The sequence below is a fragment of the Chiroxiphia lanceolata genome, chromosome 10 (genome assembly GCF_009829145.1).
Source record: "Chiroxiphia lanceolata isolate bChiLan1 chromosome 10, bChiLan1.pri, whole genome shotgun sequence".
In the NCBI taxonomy this organism is placed as follows: domain Eukaryota; kingdom Metazoa; phylum Chordata; class Aves; order Passeriformes; family Pipridae; genus Chiroxiphia; species Chiroxiphia lanceolata.
Window position 1 is genome coordinate 23,737,785 of NC_045646.1, and position 24,793 is coordinate 23,762,577.

The 24,793-nt window shown below is 49.6% G+C and overlaps 1 protein-coding gene across 2 annotated transcripts; it reads left to right on the top strand.

Annotated features, from left to right (window-relative positions):
- Positions 1-1,627: 1,627 nt before the first annotated feature.
- Positions 1,628-23,556, top strand: STK25 (serine/threonine kinase 25). Of its 2 annotated transcripts, none has more exons than XM_032697996.1 (12): positions 1,628-1,699; positions 2,566-2,692; positions 8,944-9,174; positions 10,345-10,401; positions 11,451-11,559; positions 12,807-12,964; positions 13,224-13,409; positions 13,558-13,703; positions 14,539-14,653; positions 14,968-15,039; positions 18,498-18,634; positions 21,403-23,556. In XM_032697996.1, the coding sequence occupies exons 2-12, from the start codon at positions 2,642-2,644 to the stop codon at positions 21,440-21,442; spliced, it is 1,302 nt and encodes a 433-aa protein (XP_032553887.1). In that variant the 5' UTR covers positions 1,628-1,699; positions 2,566-2,641; the 3' UTR covers positions 21,443-23,556. The 2 variants fall into 2 exon arrangements, with proteins under 2 accessions (XP_032553887.1, XP_032553888.1); XM_032697997.1 differs by having other exon boundaries at positions 1,641-1,695.
- Positions 23,557-24,793: the final 1,237 nt, after the last annotated feature.

Below are 24,793 nucleotides of genomic sequence, written 5' to 3' on the forward strand. Positions count from 1 at the left end.
TGAAAGACTTATCCCAAATTAAACTGACAAAACAAGTCAATTGCTGCTTTTGTGTGTATGTTCAGACTTGGCACATTAATTAATATATGCTTCTTTCTGTGAGACTTCTGCCCTTTTGCCTCATGCCAAGAATGAAACTACATGGCTAAATTAATGAGTGTCCGTGACAGCAGGTGGACAGCTGAGCCATGGGGGTGAAATGATTCCTAAGTAACACACAGAGGGACTCAAACAGGGAACAGTTCACACCCCTTGGCCCTTCCTGCAGCAGAACCAGAGCAGAACTCCATTCTCCTTCCTTGTCCCACTTCACAAAAAGCTTTGGTTCCTCTGCCTATTCGTAGACCTTTTAAGCTAAGGTATCATGCTGGAATAGGGATGTTTATGTGACAAGATGATCATATTTTGTGTGGCTAGAAGGCTGGTCCTTTAGGTATAAACTCAAAGCTCCAGCAATCCAAGGATCCAACAGGTAAGACCTCTGTGAAAACCTTCCAGGGAGGTACAGTTGATTTAAATACAAAGATATGATCTCATTACAGGGGTATTTGATAGCAGTCCTCTAGCTCATTGATGTTTTCGCTCAAGTACCTCAAAGTGCTGGATGGTTTGATCAGGGGCAGGGAAACAGAGGGATGGGAGATGGATGGGGGAGGGCATCAGAGGGATGTGGAAGGAAATCAGAGGGATGTGAGGGAGCTGCTGGCTGCTGCCCAGACCCATCTGTCCATGCAGCAGCAGGTTCCAAGGCTGTTCCTCTTGCTACAGTCACCTGTGCTACAGAGCAGCACCAGCTCACCATCAGAAGCAGCAGGTTGTGACAAAGGCGTTGTGTGCCAGCGCCTGGGAAAAGCTGCGCCTGGTTTTGTCCGCTGCAGGGAAGAAATGCAGGGCCAGTGTTAAAGCTGCCTGGTAACAGAGGCTGGGAAAATTTCTTGGTTTGGGTTTTTTTTCCCTTTGAAAACGTGAATCACTCACTGACATTAAAGCACGTGGAGGAAAACCCAACCCCGCAGAGGCAGCGCAGGGAAAGGGGCCATGAGGGAGCTCCCGTCCCCTCGCCTCTCCTCTGCTCTGCTGCTCCCGCACGGCCCGGTGCGCTCGGCCGGCTCCCCCGAGGGCCTGGAGCCCCGCAGAGGGGTCGGGGGCACCGGCAGCCCCGGGGTGCGCCCGGCCCCGCGCCCTTACGGGGGACAGGGGACAGGAGAAGACCTAAGGGCGGGCCGGCCCACTACCACCCAGCGGGCTCCTGGGCACAGCCTCGTGAGGGCCAGCGAGGCGGGGCCGAGAGGACAAAGGCGGCTCCTCCCGTCGGCGAGCACGGGGGTCCTGGGTCCGCCCCGCCGCGGGGGCCGCTGGGCCGGGCAGCGCCCGCCGCGGCCCCTCAGGACTCCCCGCCCCAGCCACCCCCGCGCCTCGGCCCCGCCCCGCCGCCCTCCCGCTGCGCGCGCTGTGTGCCGGGTATTGTAGTCCAAGGAGCGTTGTCCACGGCCGGGCGGCGCTGCGCGAAGACCACATCTCCCGGCATGCAACGCGCTCCGCCCCCCCTCCCCCGCCGCCTCCGCGCCGTGTCGTTGCGCCCGGCCCGGCGCTCCCGCCCCCCGCCGCGCTCGCTGTCCCGGGGCAGCCGGGGCGGCGGCGGCTCCGCGCGCCAGGCCCGGCCATGGCGCTCCCCGCGGCCGCGCAGCGCTGCCCGTAGGTGCGGCGGCGCTCGGGGCCGGGCGGGCCCGCGGGGGCCGGGCGGGGCGGGGATGCGCCACAGAGGGACTCTGAGGGGGCCGGGCGGAGCGGGGGGCGCGCTGAGGAGCCCGTAGGGGCGCGGAGCACCCGGGGAGGTGGGGGATCGCTGGGGTGTGAGGGGGGGGCGAGGTGTCCCTGAGGGGAGTCGGGAGGGAAGGGGGGGCAGCCGCGGGGCCGCGTCGTGACGGGGGACAGTGAGGGGAGCGGGAGGTGCTGGGGCGGGCGAGGGGGGCTCAGCCGTTGCCAGGGTGGAGGGGAGGGTCACCGAGGAGTTCTGCTGGGGACAGAACTGGGCGGCACCGGGGGGGGAGCAGCCAGGGATGGTGCAGGGCTGGGGTTCCCTGAGCAGGAAGAGGTGCGCTGGGGAGCTGAGCTTTGCCAGCGAGTGTACGGGGGAGAGTGGGAGCAGAGGGGTACGTACCCTCAGCGAAAGGATTGCTGGGGAGCAGCAGCAGGAAAGGAGTGTCTGAAGACGATGATGTGGGTTGTGTTGGGGAAGGTGCTGGGGTAATGCCGGGAGTGGCGGTGAAGGGATGGAGCTGTGGGGCTAACTATCATGCTGAGGTGATGGGTGGGGAAAATGGTGCCTGAGACTTGGTCGGTGTATATCATTAAGGTGAGGCTCCTTGACACATCTGGAAGGCATTTCTGTAAAGAATTGAGAAATGGGGTTTGCGAGAAGGGGCTGGCATACTTAGAGTGGGCTGGCAGGTTCAAGGAGAGCGGCACATCAAGGAGAGAAGAAAGATGCAGGTAGCTCTTTAGGGAAATGAGGCAGGCTCTGAGAACCTCACATGAGAGCTGTGGTGTTCTTGCTTGTCGCAGTTAACCAGTGGATGAGAAATTATCGCTTTCCCATCGAGCTGCAACATCCCAACCCTCCCTGATTTTGCAGAAGCGAATGTCTGACCATCCTGTAGGCATGGCTCACCTGAGAGAGTTTGCCAGCCAGGTAAGTGGTGATTAAAAATTTATTCTAAACTCATTTTAAGGGCAAACGTAACAGTGTTTACTCTTGATGTGAGGGTTTCAAACAAATCACCAGAAAATCACTTTTTGCCACTCTTTATCTCTCTTGCACACGTCTCAGCTTACTCCTGTTAGCTGATTGACTTGTGTCTCCGTGCTGGTGTTGACTGATAGTGTTGTGTTGCCAGACATGTAGGAAAGTAGTTCTTCACACACTATGGGGCCTTCCTCTGAGGTTAAATTTGCTTTTTGTAGGGAGACAGGAGTCACTGGGAGACAGTCTCAGTATTTTTGGGAGGAGAAGTCTAGAAATGGGAGCAGAAAAACTATGCTGGCTCTGCCAGATGTACCTTCCTAAAGTGTTTATGGCATTAGTCTCAGAAGAACAGTGTTTGTAACCTCACTGCATAAGAGGCAGTGATATTTGATACTGAGCAGTAACTCTTCCGAGAGATCTCAGCCTCCGTGGATGCAGTTAAATGCTGCTGTTGTGATGGCATTTTCATAAGGGGAATGTGGAAGGATGATGTCATGACTTGGGACTAAAAGCTAAACCACATTAATAGTATTGGCCTGCATCTTCTTCCCTCTGAATTGGGTTGTGGGGTGTGTTTGATTATTGGCAGATGTCAGGACGAAATGTAGGTCCTCTTAAGCCATGTTTTGTGAGAATTTTGGGCATTTTTCTGTTCTCCTTATAGGTGTAGAATTACTAAAAGCTTTAGTGGTTTGAGATGATGCCTTCTGTGAACCTCTTCTGATTTAAAATTGATTTTCAATGCATCTTAGTTTACATGCTGTTCTTCACATCCACTGTTTCCCCAAAGAGTGTATGGAATTAAATGCAAATAGAGTGCCTGAGTGAGTCACTGTACAGGGAGAGAAAGAGAAGGATACTGTCTGGTTAGAACTGAGTTCTGTAGCTATAGAGGAGGTTGCTCTGAAGTTTTCTTTGTACACAACATTCACTCAGGAAACTTATCAGAGTTCCAGTGGTCTCAGCTCTGAATTTATTATGGAAATGTGAGGCGTTCTTAGATCTTGTCATCCCATGCCTCTCTGGTCTTGGAATAGGAAACCGGTCTGTATTGTCCATTCCTCCGGTCTTTTCAGGAATCCTTGGTGCAACCCTGAAATCTGTGTAACTGAGGCCTGCTGGGAGGGCAGTAGGAACTGGCCTGAAGTTCTGTTCACCAGGATTTAGGGAACAGTGGGAAATACTGTGAAAATCAAGAGACTGAGACTTAGATTGGGATGTCAGAGGCTTGAGTTGTCTGATTCCCAGTTCTGGTGCTGATGGGCAGTGTTACCTTAGGCTGATCCCCAGGTTATTCTGCGGCCATACCTCCATTTCACAGGCTCAGGAGGCTGTTTCTCTCTTTTCTTTGCTCCCCTTTGCTGTGTACATACAGCACTGTAGGTCTTTGGTCTTTGTCTGGAGCTCTATGTGCCAGGTAATATATTTACATTATCCTGTTTTAAAGCTCTGATCTGAGCTCTGTTTCTAGTTTTGTTGTTCCTTATGTGACCTTGAAGAAGCCATTCAGGTTTTTTGGCTAAGTAATGCTTTACTCCCTGAAGCAAAAGCATGCTGCCTGTGAAGCGAGTTGGGAGTCTCAAATTAGTGTGTATCAAAGTGTTGAACACAAACTTCCCTCTTGTCTACAGTCCAGAAATTCAAAACTGCCTCAGGTTTTGACAGTTGCAAAGAGCTGGGCACAGATTTCACACAGAAGGGAAACTTTCAGATGGTTTCAGATACAAGGCAGATTTCCTCAAAGAGAACACAATGCCTGCTGCAGACACCTGTGTTGGTGGCCCAGAGGTGAGTGTGCAGCATGCAGTGTGGGTAAGTGCTGGGTGGGAAGTTGGGGAGCAGAGGAGGCAATGGGAAAAGAAGATGACAGGTTTATTAATACCAACTTCCTCCTTCCACTGTATTTTGGCAGAGGAAAATTGTATTTGTTTGTTTGGCTGTTTGGAAAGTGCTCTGGTCAGAAATAACACTAAATGCTTCTGGTTCCATATAAACCCTTGGAGGTTGCCAAGCTCCCCATCAGCTTCAGCTCATAAAGTGTTGTGGCCTTGGCAATCTTCTGTTACAGACCTCTCCTGTATAGAACAGTGATTCCAATTCCAACCTGCCACAGACCAAGGAAGTCTCATTTCCAAAAGTGTTTAAACACCCCTCAGTGTTTTATGTAGCAGATGCAGGCATGATTCTTGCTCTTGAATATTTTGAGAATGAGATCCAGCTGGACACAGCCCAGAGAGAAGATCTTCAGCTGGTTCAAGTGGTGTTTGCTTCTGTTCCCAATACACAGCTTATCTTTCCAGGCAGCAGCTTTGAAATGAGGGCAGATACTTACTGTAGGCTTTCTCTAGTCTCCTCTCAAAGGCTATGGATATCACATCTCTGCAGCTGGAGGTGGCAAAGTTGCCAAAACCCATTCTTTCCCCATGAAACAACTGGTATTACTGCCAGGCTTGTCTCATAACACACCGCAGTTCCTAATTCCTGGTGGCTGCAGTGACTTGCTCTGTTTTAAAACATGGCATCATCAGTCAGGATGGCAAACACCCCCACACCTGTCAGGACCTTCTTTCCTGTGCTGTGAGATTAGATCCCAGAGGGCAGAAGTGGAGCACATTACTAGGAGATTGTCGTCATCCCTCTCATGCTTTTTCCCTTCCTGCGCTTACAACAGAGATAGTACATTGTGTGCTCCCCCCTCCAAAGTCTGCCCAGGCCTGCCTGAACCATCTCTGGTGCCTGACTGCTCTCTGTGGGGAGGAACAGCATGAGGCTTTTTGCTCCAGAACTGCTGTGTAATAAACATTCAGTCAAGTGAAAAGGTACAATGCAGTGACCATCCCTTAACGGATTTACATGTAGTAGTAGAACAAAAAGCAGCAGCTGCTGGCCTGGAGCTCTATTTTGCAGCCCTGATGGGTTCTGTGAATGTGGAAGAAAATGGAAAGAACCTTAGCTGGTGAGCAGTTGCAAAGGTGACAGGTGCTAATAAGCCTCTTTGTGTTATCTATGCTTATTTAAGCAAGTGTAAAGCATTTCATCTGGATTCTGGTACTTCCTACTAATGAAGTTTTCCAGGTGTGTTTGTAGCAGTGCAGTTCCAGAACACGGATTTACAGCCAGGGTGAATCTCTGACAAGACAACTGGCACTGAGATAATTCGCTTTTAGGAGAGGGACGGATGGTGCTTGTTACAGCCCTCCCTGCGGTGCAGATGTGTTGGGGCAGGGGAGAGTCAGGCTCATGCAGTGCATTCTCCTCCTCCCCTGCCCCCCCAGCCCAAGTGCCCAGGTGTGACTGTGCTTCTCTCCTGACAGAGCAGTGCAGTTCCATAGCTCTCCATTCCTGGCAGAACTGCATTTGTGCTGTTGTCTGGTGAGTGCTAAGACTTTTATGCCTATGGATCTGAGCGTTTGTTTGTCAGCAGCGAGTTACCCTGTGGCAGCTCAAAACAGATTTTTTTTTTTTTAATGGACAGGGGCTTTTGAGCAGATGTCCTGCAGGCTAGCATAATTCTATCTATCTTAGTTTGTCATGGGAATTCAGGATTGCTGAAAATGCCAGCTGGCAATGTCTTCTGTGGTTTCCACAATGGTAGTTCACAAGGTGTTCCCCTGGGCAGACACTGACCTTCTTACATCAGGGATGGGCCTGTTTCCTCCTCCCTGTTTACAGAAAGTGAAGAAATTTGTCAGCAGACTGTGATCCTGCAGCAGCATCTGGAGACTGTAACCATGGCTGGAATGACTCTGTACCTCTTGGCCCTGTACTGGCTCCCTGGGTTCTGGCTGTTGCTGGGTCTGACTTGTGTGATTCTGGCCTCTGTGTCAAGGGATATATGTCCTCAGGTCCTCCATAGAGTCGGATTCTTGCCCTGTCACCTGAGAGGTCCAAAGCAGTTCCAGGTCAGTTTTGAAGTGGCAGGTACTGGGAAAGTAAATCCAGTACCTGCAAAGGAAGTTTCCTGTTCACCCTGATGTGGTGGGCTTGTCTCATCTGCCCATCAGGTTTGTATTGTTTTCCCTAGTCCCTTGGGCAGAATTTCTGTGTGCTTGTCAGGAAGCTTTGTCTCCTTCACCACCCCCTCCCTGAACTGCTTTGTTCCACAGAAAACAGAATAAACCAACATCCAAGTCTGGAAGCTTGTTTACCAAGCTGTCCATGATTTCAGAGCCCACCACACAAAGTGGTGGTTGTCCCAAAAGCTGCCTGCCATAGCCGGTGCTCTTATGTTTGGTGTCCTGTTCTTGAGGAATCAGTCCTGATTCTCTGATGTGCCATGCCAAGCTAAGGAGGGCAGCAGTCACTTCCACCTTGCTGTTTCTTACCTCACGGAAAAGTTATTTACATGGGAGGGGAGGAAGGTTTTCTTGCAGGGTTGCTTCCCTGCAGGATGTGGATAATGTTTCCTTTAGGAGCTGAGCAGGTGCTTCTAGGAGATGATCCTCTTTCCCTCCCTTCTCCCCGATGTGTGGGAGTGGCTGATGTGGTGAGTGGCAGTTTTAGGGTGCAGTAGGTGACTGTGCAAAGTAACATCGGGGGCACATTGTTGCCCCTTCCTCCATAGGTCAAGAGGTGGAAACTGCTTCTGGTCTGTAGTGAGCCTGGACTAGCCAGACTGTTTTCCCTGCCTGCAGTCATCATTCTCATATTGTCTCCTGGCATTTCTCAAGCTCAAATCCTCTTCCTTTACCCTGCCTCCCTCTCTCCAGTCCCTGTTGTGTGTCTCCAGTTCTTTTCATGTCTGCACATCCCCTCCCATCTGTTTCCAGTGCATTTGTTCAAAGTACAGCCTGTTTAGGTGTTGCTATGGATGCAAAAGGATATTTGGTTACCCTTCTGTATCTTGGACTGGAGTTTGTGTAGAAATCCTTTTAAATGAGCTGACTGTAAAGCTCACTTGGGTCTGCCTTACAGCAATGCACTGGGCACAGAAGGCAAACAACCTATAATGATGGGCTGGCTTAATCATTAAGCAGCACCTTGGGCTGCTCAATGATGGCCTGCTGCTGGAACCTGGTATGAGATGGGAAAAATGCAGCTTCCCTGTTCTCTGATAAAATCTGCCAGCTCAAGGCCCTTGCGAGGGAGTGGTCTGGTGTTAGAGGTGAGACCGACAAGTTCTGGGTGTGGAAAACTCCTATAGCAGCTTGGCTGCTTCCTGTAGGTCAGGCCGTATTTTCCAGATTATTTTTTTTTAACTATTTAAAAAAAAAAGGCAGAAAAAACTAATCACAAAAAGCATTTTAGTAGCATGAAGCAGAGCAGAACTTCCTGCTGTGCAGCTGGACTGAAATAAATAGCATTAGAAGGTGATTGTGGTTTGTCTGATTTTTCATCCATACTCATCTTAATAAAGTGTTAACTGTGCAGCTGCTGTTAGAATCAGTATTTCTCTGTTAGTAGCTTCCCAGTTGAGGTGCTTATCTAATGGAGGAAATGCTATTTGCCTTTGCATCTGGGTGTGCCAGCCATGGGAGAGGCCGTTCCAGAAAAGCAGGTCAGGCAGATGGAGTGTCCGTTCTGCTCTCCTGCCTCCTCCTTGCTGCTGACCTTCCAAAAGATGTGGGGTTTCCTCAGCAAGCATCTGAGGAGAGCTGGGCTGGGCACTGCCTGGAAATCAGGCTGCAGCAGAGAAGACAGCTAATGTGAACTGGTATTGATACTAGTGGAGTATTTCACCCTCCAGACTAGTAGGGAGGGGTGCAAATCTCTCAAGTCACTTCAGTCTTTGAGTGCAGGACAGCTGACTAGGGAAACATCCTTATGGTCTCTTGCTTGTTGTTTTCATTGCTGAAAGAAGGCTGGTTCTGGTGCACCTTGCTGGTCTCTATTGAAGTGTGAGCAGGTGCTTGCTCGTGGAGCTGCTTTGCCACCAGTTTGTGCCTCCAGCTGAGCAGTCCTGTCCCAGAGGGGCTGACACTTTCCATAAAGAGACCTGCTGGCATTCTCTTGCTGGACTTCCCTCCTCTTTCTCTCCCCCTCCTGCAGAGGCAGAAAGCCTGTGGAAGAGGTTTCTTCAGTTCTGATCTTGGATATATTCTGTGTCAAGTTTCTCAGACTTTTTTGGATATGTGAGTTTTGGATGAATTGATGAACACAGCAGGTGCACAGATATGGAGATGAGCTGTATGGGTATGTGTGGTGCTCTGCAGCCCTGGGATCTAATGGAATTATCCCATCCCTGCTTTCTGGTTTAGCACTCCAGAGTGGACCCTGAGGAGTTGTTCACCAAGCTGGAGCGGATCGGCAAAGGATCGTTTGGTGAAGTGTATAAAGGGATCGACAACCGCACCAAGGAGGTGGTTGCTATCAAGATCATTGATCTGGAGGAGGCTGAGGATGAGATCGAGGACATTCAGCAGGAGATTACAGTGCTCAGCCAGTGTGATAGTCCCTACATCACCCGGTACTATGGCTCATACTTGAAGGTAGGACAAACCATGGAGGTTCCTTGCCAGCAGTTTGGGAATGGTGTGGGCTCCTCTGTGGGTACTGCAGCGGATGGTGGCACACAGCACTGGAAGGTGCCCAGTGTGTGAGTGTCAGTGTGGCAGCAGGAACAGCAATGGCTCTGCTCATTGCATTGGTGTGCTCTTAATAGCAGACTGGACTTTAAAACACTTGTTAAGCACATGGAAATGAGGTTCTGTGTGTTACCAAGAGCAGGGCGCTTCACTGGAGAGAAAATTGTTCATTGAAGACTGACCTCTCTCTCGTCTGACCATTCCTGAAAGGAAGTTTGTGGAATACTTTTCCAGAATAACACAGTCTAAGGTAGTACCACTGAGGGATTTATGCCTCTGGAAAGAAGAGAAGGTTGAAACTGTACTTTGTGATCTTGTGATCACCATTTCATCAGAAATGGTGAAAAGAATAGTAATATGGAGGAGTGCTGATATGCTTCCATTGAGAACAGGCTTAGGAATCCCTAATGGAAGCTACTGGTAGTGATGATCAGAGGTGGCCTCTGCATACTGTCTGCTGGAGGTGAAAGTAACACTGGGACTGCAGCAAACAGTTCCGGAGTTCTTTGGATCCTGAATATTCCGTACATATTTTTCAAAGGCCAACATACATTTCCTCAGCCTTCTGCTGTAGTTTCGTGGGCCTGCTGTTTTTTCCTACCAAGACCTTGTGAACCTCAGTATGGAAATCTCTTCTCTGAGGAGTAAGAGTGTCTTGCCAATTGTACCCTTCAAGATGGCAGCCCTGTTAATGAGATCAAAGGCTGCAAATCTCCCTTACCATTGCCAAGAAGGAGTTATGCTGGATGTGCTGTTGGAGAGGTGCTAAGTGGCTCCAACCTGAGAATAAGCTTAATTCTGTGGGCTGGGCAGTCTGGTGCCTGTAGGGGCACTTGCTTAGATAAAACTGCAGACTGAGAGTTAGAAATGTAGTGGAGCCAGATCCACCTATATAACACTGTGTCAGCAGAAAAGAGCTGAGAGCTCCTTCCTTGACCCTCTGAGAGCTGTGGTGTGCAGCATCTCTTGGATTGTGTACAGGACTACTCCCATGTCTTGCTGCCTCCCAGGTGTTTCACTTTTCTGCCTGCTTTTATTACTGTCTTTGCTCTCGACTTGTGCTCTTGCTTGCAGGGCACTAAGCTGTGGATAATCATGGAGTACCTGGGAGGAGGTTCAGCCCTGGATTTGGTAAGTACATGGCAAGCTCTGCACTATGAAAACATTGTCTGGAGCCTTGGTTTGTGAAATGCCCGTAAGCCAGACACTTACTTGCCACATACCATCTTTTTGGCAGTCCTATGCCTGAGGAGTGTGCAGTGCAGGACAGACATGCTGGTTATGCTTATCCCAGGACAGAGGAAATGTTTGCACAGAGCTCAGCTGTCCAAGCACTGTCCTCCAACAATACTGTGCTGCTGTATGATGGGAAGAGCCAGTGAACTGAAAAGTGACAGCAGCCAGTTGGTTTTGAGCTGTATGGAGCTGTACTGCACCATGTCAGAGTTAGAGTATTGTTCAGTGCTTGCATGGCTCAGCAGGGCCGTGGTTTGTGATCAAGTTACCCCAAATGTTAAGAGAATACAAATGCAGAATATGCCTGTAGGTAAAGTTCTGCTGTGCTGTATTCTGTCACAGGATTTTTCTCTTTAATGCCTGCTTTTCCAGAGCAGTAACCTGTCATATAGGGGAAAAATGCTGAGCCTGCAGTGACTCACAGGAAGGTGTAGTTCAGGGCTGTCATCAGCAGAAGTCATCTGACTGTCAGAACCTTGGTTATTGCACTGGGAAGGCAGGACTTGGTTAGAGGAGAACTGATGGAAAGCAGAAGAGCTTTGATACAATACTCCAAAGCCTGAGGGTTGATGTTGTCTCCGGGCTGTTGCAGAGGCTGAAATTCAGTTCTTATGTGCTAGCAGAGAGACCTGAACAAGAGAAACTGTTAAGATGTTCTGTTCACTAATGTATTTCCAGGCCAAAGCAAGAGTTGAGCATCCTGCTGTTTGTTTGGGAAGCCTTTAATAGACTGATAGACTAACAGAAAATCCCCCAAAGTTTTTCCATTTAATGCTTCCAGGTGCAAAGTCCAGCATTCTGCTTGCAGAATGTGCACCAGGCATGCAAGTACTTTCTGCTGAGTATGACCTTCTGGGCCAAGGTTTCCAAGTAATAAACTGAGAACCTGAAAAATCCAAGGCATCAGTCACCCTCTTTTAAGTCATCTTTCTGCCCTTTATCAGCTGAAGCCAGGACCGCTGGAGGAGACTTATATAGCTACTATCCTGAGAGAAATCCTAAAGGGTTTGGATTATTTACACTCAGAGAGGAAGATCCACAGGGACATCAAAGGTAAGACTGGAGAGCTCAGCTCCCTTTCTTGTCAGGGACATTAGTAACATAGAATTCAGAAGTATCATATAGCGATAATCTGTGAGATTTCAAAGACTGTTTCTCAGTTCTCCTTTTCCTGTTAGATTTCTATTTTCTGAATCTCATGCTTGTCACTGTATCACAACTCATGCTTTTCATGTCTTTAGGTGTTTAGAGTAAAGGGATCTGTAGCTCTCCTCTGGCACTTGGAGTTTGGACAGGCAGGGAGCTAAAGCAAAGGAGTCGATGAAAGGCATGCTCAGATCTTAGCTGACTCATGTCTGGACATCTGCTTTGCTGGTGGACCCCAAGGGTGTGTGTGCTGGTCATCATGGTTATAGCTCACAGTGAAGGTGAGCTGTCCTCATGCAGGGTTCACAGCCCAAGAAAATGAGGGCAGCTTGCATTAGCTTATCCTGTTACTGGGTTTTATAGTCATTGGCCTCGTGCAGTGTAGAGAGGGCTGGCACCTGCCTCCTGAAGAGCAGTGTCACAGCGAACCCAGAGCATCAAAAGACAGTGGGAGGATGGAGGGACAGTGCTGTGGAGCTGTGACCAGTGCTGGATGCTCACTTCTCTGACCCACTGCGGGAGGGGAGGCGAGCAGGCAGAGCACAGTAACCCCATGCAGGGAGATAAGGAGAAAAGATTCCGTTGTGTATGTGAGACTGCACATTTCCAGGGCTGCAAGACGTGCAGGGCTGTTGGCTGTCAGCAGTGGGAAAATGCTGCAAGTTTGTAGGCAGGGTCTCTCTCATGATGAAAAGTCCTACAGAAACCCCCCATTCCCAAACCTGCACAATGTCACTGTCTTATGAGTGAGTGGGAAGAAGAATAAGACTGGGACTTGAGCACCTCAGAAGGATCTGCAATTTCACCTGTGCTGAATGCTACACCGAAAAAGAAATCAAGACCATTAGGGGCCATGTTGCCCTGCCTTCTTTGTGTGGCCAGGTGTCACATGTAGTTGATTGTGTGACCCTTCACATCTACTCCTTGCTCCTACCATAGCAATATTCCTGTTATGATCCAACCAAGTGCATGAACTTGTTCATGTTACCCGGTGGAGTTCAGAGCACGAGAATGGGTGTGAGGCTGAAAATCCAAGCTGAGAGTTATCACTGGGGGTGAAGGAGAATGGCATAGGAGGGCCCTTCTCAGTGTTCAGTTCTGTGTGGGCTGGAGATTCAGAAGGCAGCAGACTTAATGCTTATTTGTGTGAACAGCTGCCAACGTGCTGCTTTCGGAACAAGGAGATGTGAAACTGGCTGACTTTGGGGTGGCTGGACAGTTGACAGACACCCAAATCAAGAGAAACACCTTTGTGGGGACTCCATTCTGGATGGCACCAGAGGTCATCAAACAGTCTGCTTATGACTTCAAGGTGAGTTTGGGAGCAGGAGGGTTGCTACTTGGGCCTACTTGGATGTGGTGCTAGGACTGGAACAGGGATTGGAAGTGCTGCTTACTACAGGAATGATTCTTTCCTGTTATGGTTCAGGGTCTCCTGGAGAAGTTTGTGTATTAGACTTGAAATGCTCCATCTGATTTTATATAATTAGCCTTTTGGCTGTCCTAAAACTGTGTGCTTTCATGTTGTAGCATTGCTCCTCATTCTTCTGCTTTCGTTCTTCTGCTTTCAGGCAGACATCTGGTCCCTTGGAATTACAGCCATTGAACTAGCAAAGGGAGAGCCTCCAAATTCTGACTTGCATCCTATGAGGGTTCTCTTCTTGATCCCCAAAAACAATCCTCCAACACTTGAGGGTCACCACAGCAAGCCCTTCAAGGAGTTTGTGGAAGCCTGTCTCAATAAGGATCCTAGATTTGTGAGTATTGCTGCCCACCCGTGGACTCAATGATCCTTGTGGGTCCCTTCCAGCTCACAGTATTCTGTGATTCCACTTGAAGTCAGTGTGCTGCATGTTCAGTGTGCAGAGATGATTGGATGTGACATGCTTTCCTTATCTGCTCCAGAGGCCAACAGCTAAAGAATTGCTAAAGCACAAGTTCATCACACGCTACACCAAGAAAACCTCATTCCTAATGGAGCTGATCGATCGATTCAAGCGCTGGAAGTCAGAGGGCCATGGAGAAGATTCCAGTTCTGGTGATTCCGATATGTACGTACGTGTTCTGCACAGAGGAGTGCCTACTGCAAACAGCTCAGGTCCTTTTCCTCCTGGGGTTGGAGATGTTATGGTAGCTCAGGGAGACTTGTGAGCATCCATTTGTGGGAACAGGTGACTGCTGCCTGAACCTCCTGTTCAGTGGGACCCGGTTCTCTGTTCTGGTCTTAACCTGTGGAGCTTCTTTGCTGAATGTAAGGAGCTGTAGTACTGACAAGAAACACTTAGTCTGGGTGTAAATAGTAAAACAGGGGTCTTGTTGCCTGTATTTTGTGTCCATTCCGTTAAGTACAAGAGCGACAGGCTTTAGTAACTGTGGCAGGAGCTGTGTTTGTGTACTCGTGGGTAGAGCTTTGCTGCTGCTGTGCAGGACAGTTATGAGCCTTGGGTGGGGAAAGGGCACTTTATTGCCAGAGTGGTGTCACAGAGCTGCTCTTTAACTGTACTGGCAGTGACTCAAGTGACCAAGGACTCTGGGAGATTGGCTTGTAACATCTAAGCCTGGGCCCTGAAATTCTGAGCTTGTATTGTCTTGAAATTCTCCTAAATTTAATTAGCAGTAGAAGCTTCTTCAAGCTTCTAGAGCAAAAAGGTGACTGTGATGATTTGGAACCATGATGTAGTACTTAGCTCAGATCTCTCCGATGCTGGGTGTGTGCTGTAGAAGTGGTTTCTCTTTAGGATTTTTTTCTGGGATAAGGAAATGCCTGGAGCTCTGCAATGATATGGCAACAGAGTGGGGCAGAGCTTGTGACTCCAGGACTACATGAGCAAACCCCTGGTGTACAGAACTGAGGATTTGTGTTGACCTTCCCCTTTTCATTTGCAGTGATGGAGACGCAGAAGATGGAGACCAGGGTCCAATCTGGACATTCCCACCAACCATTCGCCCCAATTCCTTGAGCAAGCTGCACAAAGGAATGGCTCTTCATGGTTCCCAGAAGGTCTGTGTGCTGTCTGGTCTTTCTGAAGTGGACTGAACTAACACAAGCTTTTGGGTGTCTTGGGGAAGCCACAAGGCACTCATGTTCTATCTAAAATTTACTTCAGTCTGGCACCCAGGGCTGGTGCTCCAGAATTGCCTCTTTCATATCATCAGAGTACTGCAACCTGTGGCTTTCCTAAAACCTGGTGAGGGGACTGCCATGGAAGTGGTGTGAATTCACCAAAAGCTTACTACTTTACACTTAGTACTTACACTTGTGTGCCCTGGGAGCTTTTGCATGTGCTTGTAACTTCTTTTCCTGTTGCTTTCCAGCCTACTGAGCCCATTAAGAGGCAACCACGGTCACAGTGTCTCTCCACACTTGTTCACCCAGTTTTTGGGGAGGTGAGTAGAACCTTCTTGGTGCCTGTGCTGGTTGGAGATGAAGAGATACCTGACATGGATAAGTAAATGGGAAGGATTTGGAGAAGGGAAGTGCAGTGAAGTATTTAGTAGGGTTAGGGGATTCTGAAGCATTTGTGCCTCTGCTCAGAGGACTGGATTGTATGTGGGGAAAGTGAGTATGTCCCTGGCGTGTCCTCCCCAAAACAGTTGTGTTTGGAAGCAAAGCAAAGTTGTCTTCTGGTGAGGATCAGATAGAGGAGTCTGATCCTCACCTGTCTCTCCCGTGTCTTAGGCTTGCTGGTTAGGCAGCTCTGGACTCTGATGTGTGTGGCTGAAGTGCAGCTTCTGTTAGGGCAGACAGGTACTCGGGCTGGCCTGTCACTGTGGATGTCCCCTGCCCTCCTGCTGTGCTGCTGTCCACAGCAGAGTCACTGAGGGGAAGGTAGGTGGGTTAGAGCAGGAGTCAGCTTTGCTGGTTACTGGACCATTTCTTGTTCTACACAGCCTGCTACTAGTAGCATGCCAAGGCCAAGGAGTTCCCTGCCACATATCCTCTGGAAGGCAGGCAGAGAAAATGTGTTTGGAAAACCCACCCTGTTCCCTGCCTTATGTTGAAGGTGGGGATGTGGAGCTGAAGTAAAAGCTGCCATTAATGATAGGATGGTGTCTGTATCAGCAGAGAGGTGACTTGTCTTTCCAGCTGGATGATGTTCTCAGGGAAGAGAAGAGGAGGATAATCATAAGGGGGGGCTGGCTATGGGCTCTAGTTGCTCCTTCCAGCAGGAGTGTAGGAAAGGAGGTTCTGCTTCGGAAGAAATCACTTAGGCACTGCATGTCTGGGTTCTTCTTGGGGTGCTGGTCAGAGACCCTTTCTTCGGTCCTGAGGACTTACTCTTTTCTGGATCCTGATGGGGTGGCCCAGGAGAGAACTGTGCCTTTTCAGGTATAGTTTCTGGACTTAACTCCCTTTTCTCAGGTCTAGTGCTATGTGGAGGGAGGGTTTGGTGCGTGGCAGGAACCAGAGGTCATCCCAAAAAGCAGATTGCTGAGACAGCTCCGCTTTGGAAATTGGGACTTCATCTAACTGAGCTCTTCTGTACTGCACTGGGCTTGACTTCCAGAGGTCAGAGCATGAGGCCAGTGTTCTGGGTCTTGTAGGCCTAGACCTGTAAGATTAAACCAAATTAAAACTATGTTGGTTCCTGATGCAGGCAGTTTGGTTGTGCAGCACAGTCACTGACATCTGGGTCTCTGTTCAGTTTAGGAGCCTCCTGGGACAGGGTGCACAGGGCTGTGAGTATGAATGCATTTTTGTGCTTCTCCATACCAGCCTTGTTGCACCAGTTCCAGGTGGGAAGTGGCTTCTTGGGCATTTCATTTCTGCTACTTTGACTCCCTTGCCCCAGTTTGTTGATCCTCCTTTCCTTTGGTTAGACTTCCGTGCTGACTCTGTGGATCCCACTGAGCAAAATCAGGTGCAGGAAGGGTTTTGGGCAGTCTCTGAAATAACCTGGACTTTGTGTGCATTAGAGGGGGCTTGGAGGAAAACTTCTCCAAGTCAGAACTCTGCTTCACTGCTGGTTGCACGTGGTGTTCTTTTCAGTTCTAATTTCCTACCAGTGGCAGACTTCCTCCTCCTCGCTGTTGTGTGATTGCCTCTTTGACCAGCTAGGTTTGATCCCCTCTTTCCATAAAATGGCTGAAGCTGGGCTTTATGAATGGAAATCTGACTGAAATGCTGTGTGTAATCTTTTATATACCCTCCCTGCATGTGTGTTATTGGATGCTAATATTGAAAATGGCCCATGGGGAGTTAATTAACAGATGTGGGCAACTGCAAATCTGGAAACTTTTTGGGGCAGGGAGGGAAAATGACATTTGGGCTTGGAGGACCAAGCAGTGAGTTGGAGGCAGCCTGTAAGTTAGCACAGTGCAGTACTCTAATGTCTTGCTGGCCTCCAGAGAGCTCTTCTGCAGAGAGAGAAGACAGTCCAGTACAGACTGCTCCTGTCACAGCCTGCTGGGCAAGCTGAAGGTCAGGGGTGTGGCATCAAAGGCTGATGATAAACTGGCAACTTATCTGCAGGACAGGCCTTGTACTTGTTCTGAGTTGGGCAGCCTTTGGTAGGTGGACATCAAATCCTTGGCTTTAGCATCACAGCTATTTTTGGCTTAAGAAGTCTGTACTCTTGATGTGTAACTGAGTTGCCCTCCATGCCCCTGCCATTCTGACTGAGCAGAGGTGTGTGTAGGTTCCTCCCACAGCTGTGTGTTAGGCAGCAGGTGCCCCACTGAGGAGACAGCAGCCCTTTTTGTCTGGGAACTGTTGGTTCACAGTGGGGGACTCAGAGCACAGGGACGGCTGCAGCTGGGGATTAGTGTTCACATTTGTCCTGCTTTCCAGAGCATGGAGAAAAGGTGAGCTCCAGCAACAGGAAAGGCTGATCCTAAAATTGCAGGCAAAGAGCTGTGAGGCTTATGTAAAGCCCTTTAATCAGCGTGGCCTAATGGGAGCTTAATTGGACTGGACAGTGGTAGGCTGGCAGACGTTGCTTGTTCAGCAGGAGGTTTGATTGTTGTTCAGCTCCTTGTGTGATGGTGAACTGGGGAAGGGCCTGTCATATCAGCACTTTTGGGAAGGAGGTGGGGAACTGTTGCAGGGGGTGGGAATGTGGTATTTCCAAGGACAGACTCCTTCAGGGTCAGCACCTGTCAGGAGTTCCTTCTGGACAGAGGTGTAGCTCTTTGAAATTAACTATTGGAAACGTGCAGGCAGAGGCCTAGTTGGAGTGCACTGAGCATGAAAGATGTGAACTGAGGCTTTTCATCAGGGCAGATGCCGCATGTGGAGGTCTTGGTGCATGGGCTTCCTTCCCTTGCTCCCTGGGTAAAAGCTGTCTTGGAGAGGAGTGTTGGAGGCCAAGGGGCTCAGGATCCCTGGCTTGGCCCTTGTTTGCCTCGGCCTCTCAGTCACTAGAAGCAACTGAGACTTTTCTGTGGTTATTAAAAGTGGTGGTGACTAAGTCCCAGTGTTGGATATTTTCTGCCCTACCTGCCTTTGAGCCTGTGTGTGTGTCTGGGCACTGGGCTGTCATTAGCAGCAAAGGTGACTGTACTGCTTCAGGTACACCTGGAGTTCTTGGTGCTGTTACTACTCTATGAGTTTCCAGGGCTGTTGATCCGTTTTTTATATCATTTAACTCATTTAAGAGTACATCCTGTTTTGGTAAGGACTTGATTGCCATTAGTACCTAGAAGAAAATCTGAATCCCAGACATTGGATTTCCACCTTCCTGATCTACAGAAAGAGACCTTTTTGGTTTGTTTAAGTAGAATGTGAGTGGCCTTCTGCACCCTGGTGGAGTCATGCTAAAAGGGAAAGGGCCTTAGTGCTGGACTGCTTGACCAGTGCTTTCTGCAACAAAATAAGGATCTAATGCACTGTCTCTGGGTTGCAGCTCAAAGATAAGCACAAGCAGACTGGAGGCAACGTGGGAGCCATGGAGGAGCTGGAGAATGCATTTAGCTTGGCTGAGGAGTCCTGCCCAGGCATCTCTGACAAACTGATAGCACACATGGTGGAGCGGGTACAAAGGTGAGTGTCCTGAGTGTGAGCTGGCAGCTGTACTCCATGGGTGTGGGAAAGGTTGGTGCCAAGCAGTCAAGACAGACAAAAGTGAGTGCTGCTGACAAGCTGCCTTAATAGTCCTTACGTCACTTCTTTTAGCTGCTTTCATGAAATGGAAGCAGTTCTTCCTGCCCCAGAGGTCCTTCCTCACAGTGAACAGGTTTCTGTAGTGTAGAGGTATGTTGCAGAGCACAGAAAGATGCTACTATTCACCTTCATTTTGCACATATACCTATATACGTATGATGTCCTGCTGGTCCTATTACCCAGGCAGCAAGGACTATGCAAAATCTCATCAGGATCACTTCTGGAATAGTAAGTTTTTGTTAATATGTATCTGTTTCATTGCGAGGAATGTACTTTACAGCAGTATGTGCAGACAGTCACTGCTTTGCCCAGCATCAGGTGTACAGAAAATACACAGGAAAGTGTGTTTTTCCTGAAGGCAATTGCTTATTAAACCAGTGAAGGAGTGTAATCTGGTAGAATTTAGTTCTTTGCTGTGTCACACTTGGCTCCACTGCTGGCACCAAGTTCAGTCATATCCATGTGTTGCAGGCAGACCTGATCACAGGGTTTTAATTTAACATTAGTTCAGCTTTTCTCCCTTTCACAGCAGGCTATCCTAAATCTCATCCTTTTCGTTACCAGCAGAGAAACTTACCATTTGGCCCTCCCCTGGTTAGCAAGCTGGAAGTGTTTTGCCATACATGTGACCAAAGGAGCCATCCCATGCTCCGCCTGCCCCTGTAGACACAACCCAAGCTTTGCAGTTTTTACACCCTTGAACTTGGGCTTTCTAAGCATCTACTTCTGATGGGTTTAAGTCCGTGCCTTGTAGCTCAAGTACCCGTTGAATAGAACAGAATCATTAAGGTTGGAAAAGACGTCCAAGATCGAGTCCACCTTGTGATCAGTCCCCACCTTGTCACCCAGCCCAGAGCACTGAGTGCCACATCCAGTCATTCCTTGGACACCTCCAGGGATGGGGACTCCACCACCTCCCTGGACAGCCCTTTCCAATGCCTGACAACCATTTCCATGAAGAATTTCTTCCTGATGTCCAACCTGAACATCCCACAGTGCAGCTTGAGACCATTTCCTCTTGTCCTGTCGCTTGTTGCCTGGGAGCAGAGCCTGACCCCCACCTTGCTACAACCTCCTGTCAAGAAGTTGTAAGTGTGCAAGAAGGTCCCCCCTGAGCCTCCTTTTCTCCAGGCTGAGTCCCCCCAGCTCCCTCAGCCACTTGTTATCTGACTTCTGCCCCAGACCCTTCCCCAGCTCCATTGCTCTTCTCTGGACACACTCCAGAGACACACTGGACACACTCTTCTTGTCATGAAGGGCTCAGAACTGGACACAGGACTTGAGGTGGGGCCTCAGCAGTGCCAAGCACAGGGGGATGGTCACTGCCCTGGTCCTGCTGGCCACGCTATTGCTGACACAAGCCAGGATGCCGTTGGCCTTCTTGACCACCTGGGCACATGCTGTTCAGCCGCTGTTGACCAGCCCCCCCACATCCTCTCCCATGGGACAGCTTTCCAGCCACTCTGCCCCAAACCTATAGCACTGCAGGGGGTTGTTGTGACCCACATGCAGGACTCAGCACTTGGCCTTGTTGAATTTCACACCATTGGCCTCAGCCTGTCCTGATCCATCTGCAGAGCCTTCCTGCCCTCCAGCAGATCAACACTCCCACCCACCTTGGTGTCACCCGTGAGTGTACTGAGGGTGCACGCACTCCCCTCATCCAGATCATTGATACAGATGTTAAACAGGACCGGCCCCAACACTGAGCCCTGGGGGCCTCCACTAGTGACTGGCCCCAGCTGGATGTAACTCCATTCCCCATCACTCTCTGGACCCAGCCAATCCAGCCAGTTTTTAAACCAGCTAAGAATGCACCTGTCCAAGCCACGGGCTGCAGCTTTTCCAGGAGAATGCTGTAGGAGACAGTAGACTACATCTACAGCCTTTCCCTCATCCTCTAGGTGGATCACCTGGTCATAGGAGATCAGGTTGGTCAGGCAGGACCCACCTTTCCTAAACACACACTGGCTTGACCTGACTTCCTGGTTGTCCTGTACATGAGTCCTAGATATTAAGGACCAAATGTACTGGCCATACTGGAGGGCTTCTGTTTCTGTGTCGTTCAAGCTTTCAAGCAAATATGCCATGGGTCTGTGTTGATCCCTCATCTAATAATCTTTTAATGCTGTGAAGAGAACATTCTCATCGTTCTGGCTGACCCACAGAGGTCATAGAAGGTGTCCCGGTGATACCTGGAAAACCTGAGTGTCTGGCTGAGCAAGAGGTGCTCACAAATACACACAGGTGACTGCAGGGCAGATGTTTCAGCATCAATCACTTCTGTCAGCCTAGGAATGACACTGCTGGATGGGGCAGAAGCTCAAGATACATTTTTTGGGGGGCTTGCAAAACCTCAGAGACCCTCTTGCTTTCTTACTGTAAAACACTAGTGCTGAAAATTTCTTACTAGGTTAAAACAATCTTGAAAGCCTGAAAAAAGTGCCACCTTGGCTTTTTTTTAAATTGCTGGTTTTCGCTTTCAAGACTTTTTTTTGTCTAGCAAAAACTGCAGGGGCAATGGGAATGGGGACAGACCTACACAGACTGACCCCTTCCCCCGCAGACCCGCTGGACCCTCTCCTGGGTGAGAGCTGCAAACAGCCAGAGCTGACCAGTTCCCCCCGCCCCATTCTTCTTCCTTGCAGGTTTTCACACAGTCGGAACCACCTGACCTCTGCCCGCTGACACCCACATTCCCTGCTGCTGTCGTGAGGGGGGAAGGATTTTTTCCAGCTTCATAAGAACTACATCTCTAATCCAGACCACCATCTGCCGTTGGATGTGACATTGTGTGACGGACTCCAGGACATTTCAGAGCCTTCATGTTAGCCGTGTTTTCATGATAACCCAGGGTGGGGTTTGCGATGCAAGTACAATTTAGACCTTTTGCAGAACCCGAGATGGGTGGTCTAATCGTTTTTACAATGTAATCAATGCAGTTTTTAATTGTTTCCCTATGGATGTGTCCATTTTGGCTTGGTTTGATTCACAGCTTGTTTCTGGTAAATGCCTGGCTGCTGGAAAAGAGGGAGATTTCTCTTCCACTGAGATGTGTTTCACAGGCGAGTCTGATGGGGTTTAGCCTCCTGTCCTTCCTAAAGAAGTGTTTGTGAGCAGTCATGTGTGAGTGCAGGGATGATGGGAAGCTCTCCAGGCACTAGAGCCTTTGGGAGAGCGAGAGCAGCTCTCCAGTTGTTCTGGAGGATCACTTCAACCCCTTCACACACGAGTAACAAAACGCTTTCCAGAGCAGCAGCAGCTGAGCTGATGCGCTGCCGCTCTTTCCCAGCCTGTTGTTTCACAGGAGGATGGGTTTGCTGACTGTACTTTTTTTTTTTGGCTCTGGGACATCATTTTGTATTAGGCCTTGGTTCATCTACTTCAGGCAACAGCAGAACTTGCTGTCAGTCTCTGGGAACCAGAAGGCAAAGTGGGTCCTTTTGCTGTGGGAGCTGGGGGGGTTCCTGTCCTTGGCACTTTCAGCAGCAGAAGCAACCAGACAGGCAGGCTGGGCAGTGCTGGTCTCTGAGGTGAGCAGACATGCACTGTGCAGGCCCAAATGGGGCAGAAGGGTTAAGAAAGGGGAGTGGGTGGAACACAGCAGCCAAAGGCACTGGCAGGGCTTTGGTTCACAAAGCAGAGGGACACTGCGTAGCAGTTCTCAAGGCAACAACCTGTCCTCTACAGGAAGGCATAAACTGGATGGCTTGCAGCACTGTGGTGGGGCTGGGGGTTCCCAAAAGCTGCTCTAGGCATCCCCTTCTCAACCTTTCCTTTCTGGCTCCTCCTTCAGCCTGGGATCTAAACTTGCTGCAGCCAGGGCTCTGCTCCAGTTGACAAGCTGGGGTGGTGTTTGCTAGCAGAGCAATTAAAGCATCTGCTGTGTTGGTTGCTTAAGGTATTCCAGCAGAGCCATCCCCAAGGAGCTTTGCTTTCTGTGTCATACTAGTTTATAAAGCAAATCTTTAATTCAGGTAAGCTCACAGATCTTAAATCTACACTTTAAAGATCTAGAAAAACAGACTTAGGAAAATAACCCCTGATAGCTGGTTGCCTAGAGACCTGCCCTCTAATTGTATAAAGATTCCCATGAAGTCAGCAAGACCTCAGTTATCCAGATCTTTCTGTCTGGGTCTTTGTGTGTGGATGATGTGGCTCACTCCAGAGCTGCTGAGAACAGAGGCTGGAGCTGTTCAGCTTTTTTCTTTAAAGACAGGCCACTTGGTTAGAAGCAAGGCTTGATTTTTGGTACTTGGATTCAGACCTGCAGATTTTAAGTGCTCAGGAGGACCATATGTTCCCTCATCCTGGTGTGCAGTGTTCACTTTAGCTTTTGACTATCCTTTATTCTTCCTGATGGATAAATCCAGGCTCAGCAACACTATGAACCTGTCCCATAGAGCAGAGGTGCTGCTGTTGGGTTTTGCTGGATCTCTGCTGCAGAGCAGTGTTCTGCTGCTGTGTGAGTCAGCTCAGAGCCTGCAGTTAGGAAGAGCAGAACAAACCCATTTTTCCCTTAGGAGAAGTTAATGTATAGACAGGAAACTTGGAGAGGGGGAAGGTAGAGGCTGCAGGTCAGCAGAAGGGCTCCTGCTGCTTTTAAAGTTGCTGTTCATGACGGTAGCAAACCGTGTTGATAAGGTACCTGTATCGTTACTCACACACTCTGCAGTGTAATGAGTAAACTTTTTAAAGGAAACAATCCCCACAACCTTTGTCCAGTACTCAAAGCAACAATGGGTTTAGTTTTTAAAAACGTTGAAAGGGATCTGCCACTTTCAATAAAGTAACAAAACAAATGAGGCTGGTGTAACTTTGTGTTATTAGGGGAGAAGGACTGGTTCCCAGCTGCTTGTCTCTGCATCCTTCTTCCTCTTCCCCCACATCACCCAGGAGATAGACCCAAGTACTTTGTGTGCAAGGAGGAACTACAGCTGAAGGCATGTCTGTCCTTTCTGCTGCTGCTACAGGAAGTAGACACTGCTTTGCAAAAGTGTGACTGTGTGTTGGGGAATGTGAGGTCCAGGTTTTGCTGGAGTCTGTTCATTATCTGCATTATTTAGACTCGACTGTAAAAGCTGACAGCAGGGTCTCTCTGTCTTCCTCTGTCTCCCTTTGCAGCTGGGAGAGGGCCCAGGCAGTGGCACAGGTTGTCCTGGGATAATCTGCTGCCCAGACACAGCCCTGCTTGAGCAGGGGTTGGATCAGACACCCCTGAGTGTGACCTCAGGGACAGGATGAACACTTTGGAGATGCCACTTTAGGCATTTAAACCCTTGTGTGTGACCGTCCCTTCTCTGAGCAGGAACAGAGGTAAAGGCCACAGCTGGGGCTGTGACCAAGCTCTGCAGTGCTGCCTCACCTTTTCCCCCTTGCAGCCAGGAAGGCAGACTGACAAATGTGCTTCTGACTCTGCTTTTTTGGGGGAGTTTTGCTAAATGCCCCGTGCTTGTGCTCACCTCAGCTGAGCAGGCTGTGCCAGACAGGGGTGGTGCAGCTGGGCAGGTTCAGCACAGCAGGTGAGGATGCAGAGCTGGGCAGGGGGGTGCAGCTCGTATTTCGGTGGCTGATGGTCTGCCTTATATAATGAAAGTCTGACAGTGTTCCTCCACCCTGCCCAGCAGAGTACTTGACTCCTGGCATGCCAGCCCTGCTCCACTGGCACCTCAGCAGTGCGAGTGCTGCCAGGCACGGAACACCTTGTGCCCACACACACTGCTGATGCTTCAGCAGAGGTAAAGCTGGTGTGGTGCAGCCAATATGAAAGAGGGAGGTGATTTCTCTGATGAAACAGAGTCACTCCTGGGAGAGGGAGAGAAGGGAGTAGTCACCAGAACAGCTCCAGCCTGTTGCATTAAACATGTGGTAGAAGTTACTGCCTGAACTCAATTGTTCTGGTTTCTTAAGCAATGAAGCAAGACTGGGTTATCCCAGATGAAAGGCTAGCACAAGGAGGGAAAACTGGAAGTGCTGGGGTTGTTCAGCCTGGAGAAGGCTCTAGTGTGACAAGGGGGGAATGGCTTCACACTGACAGAG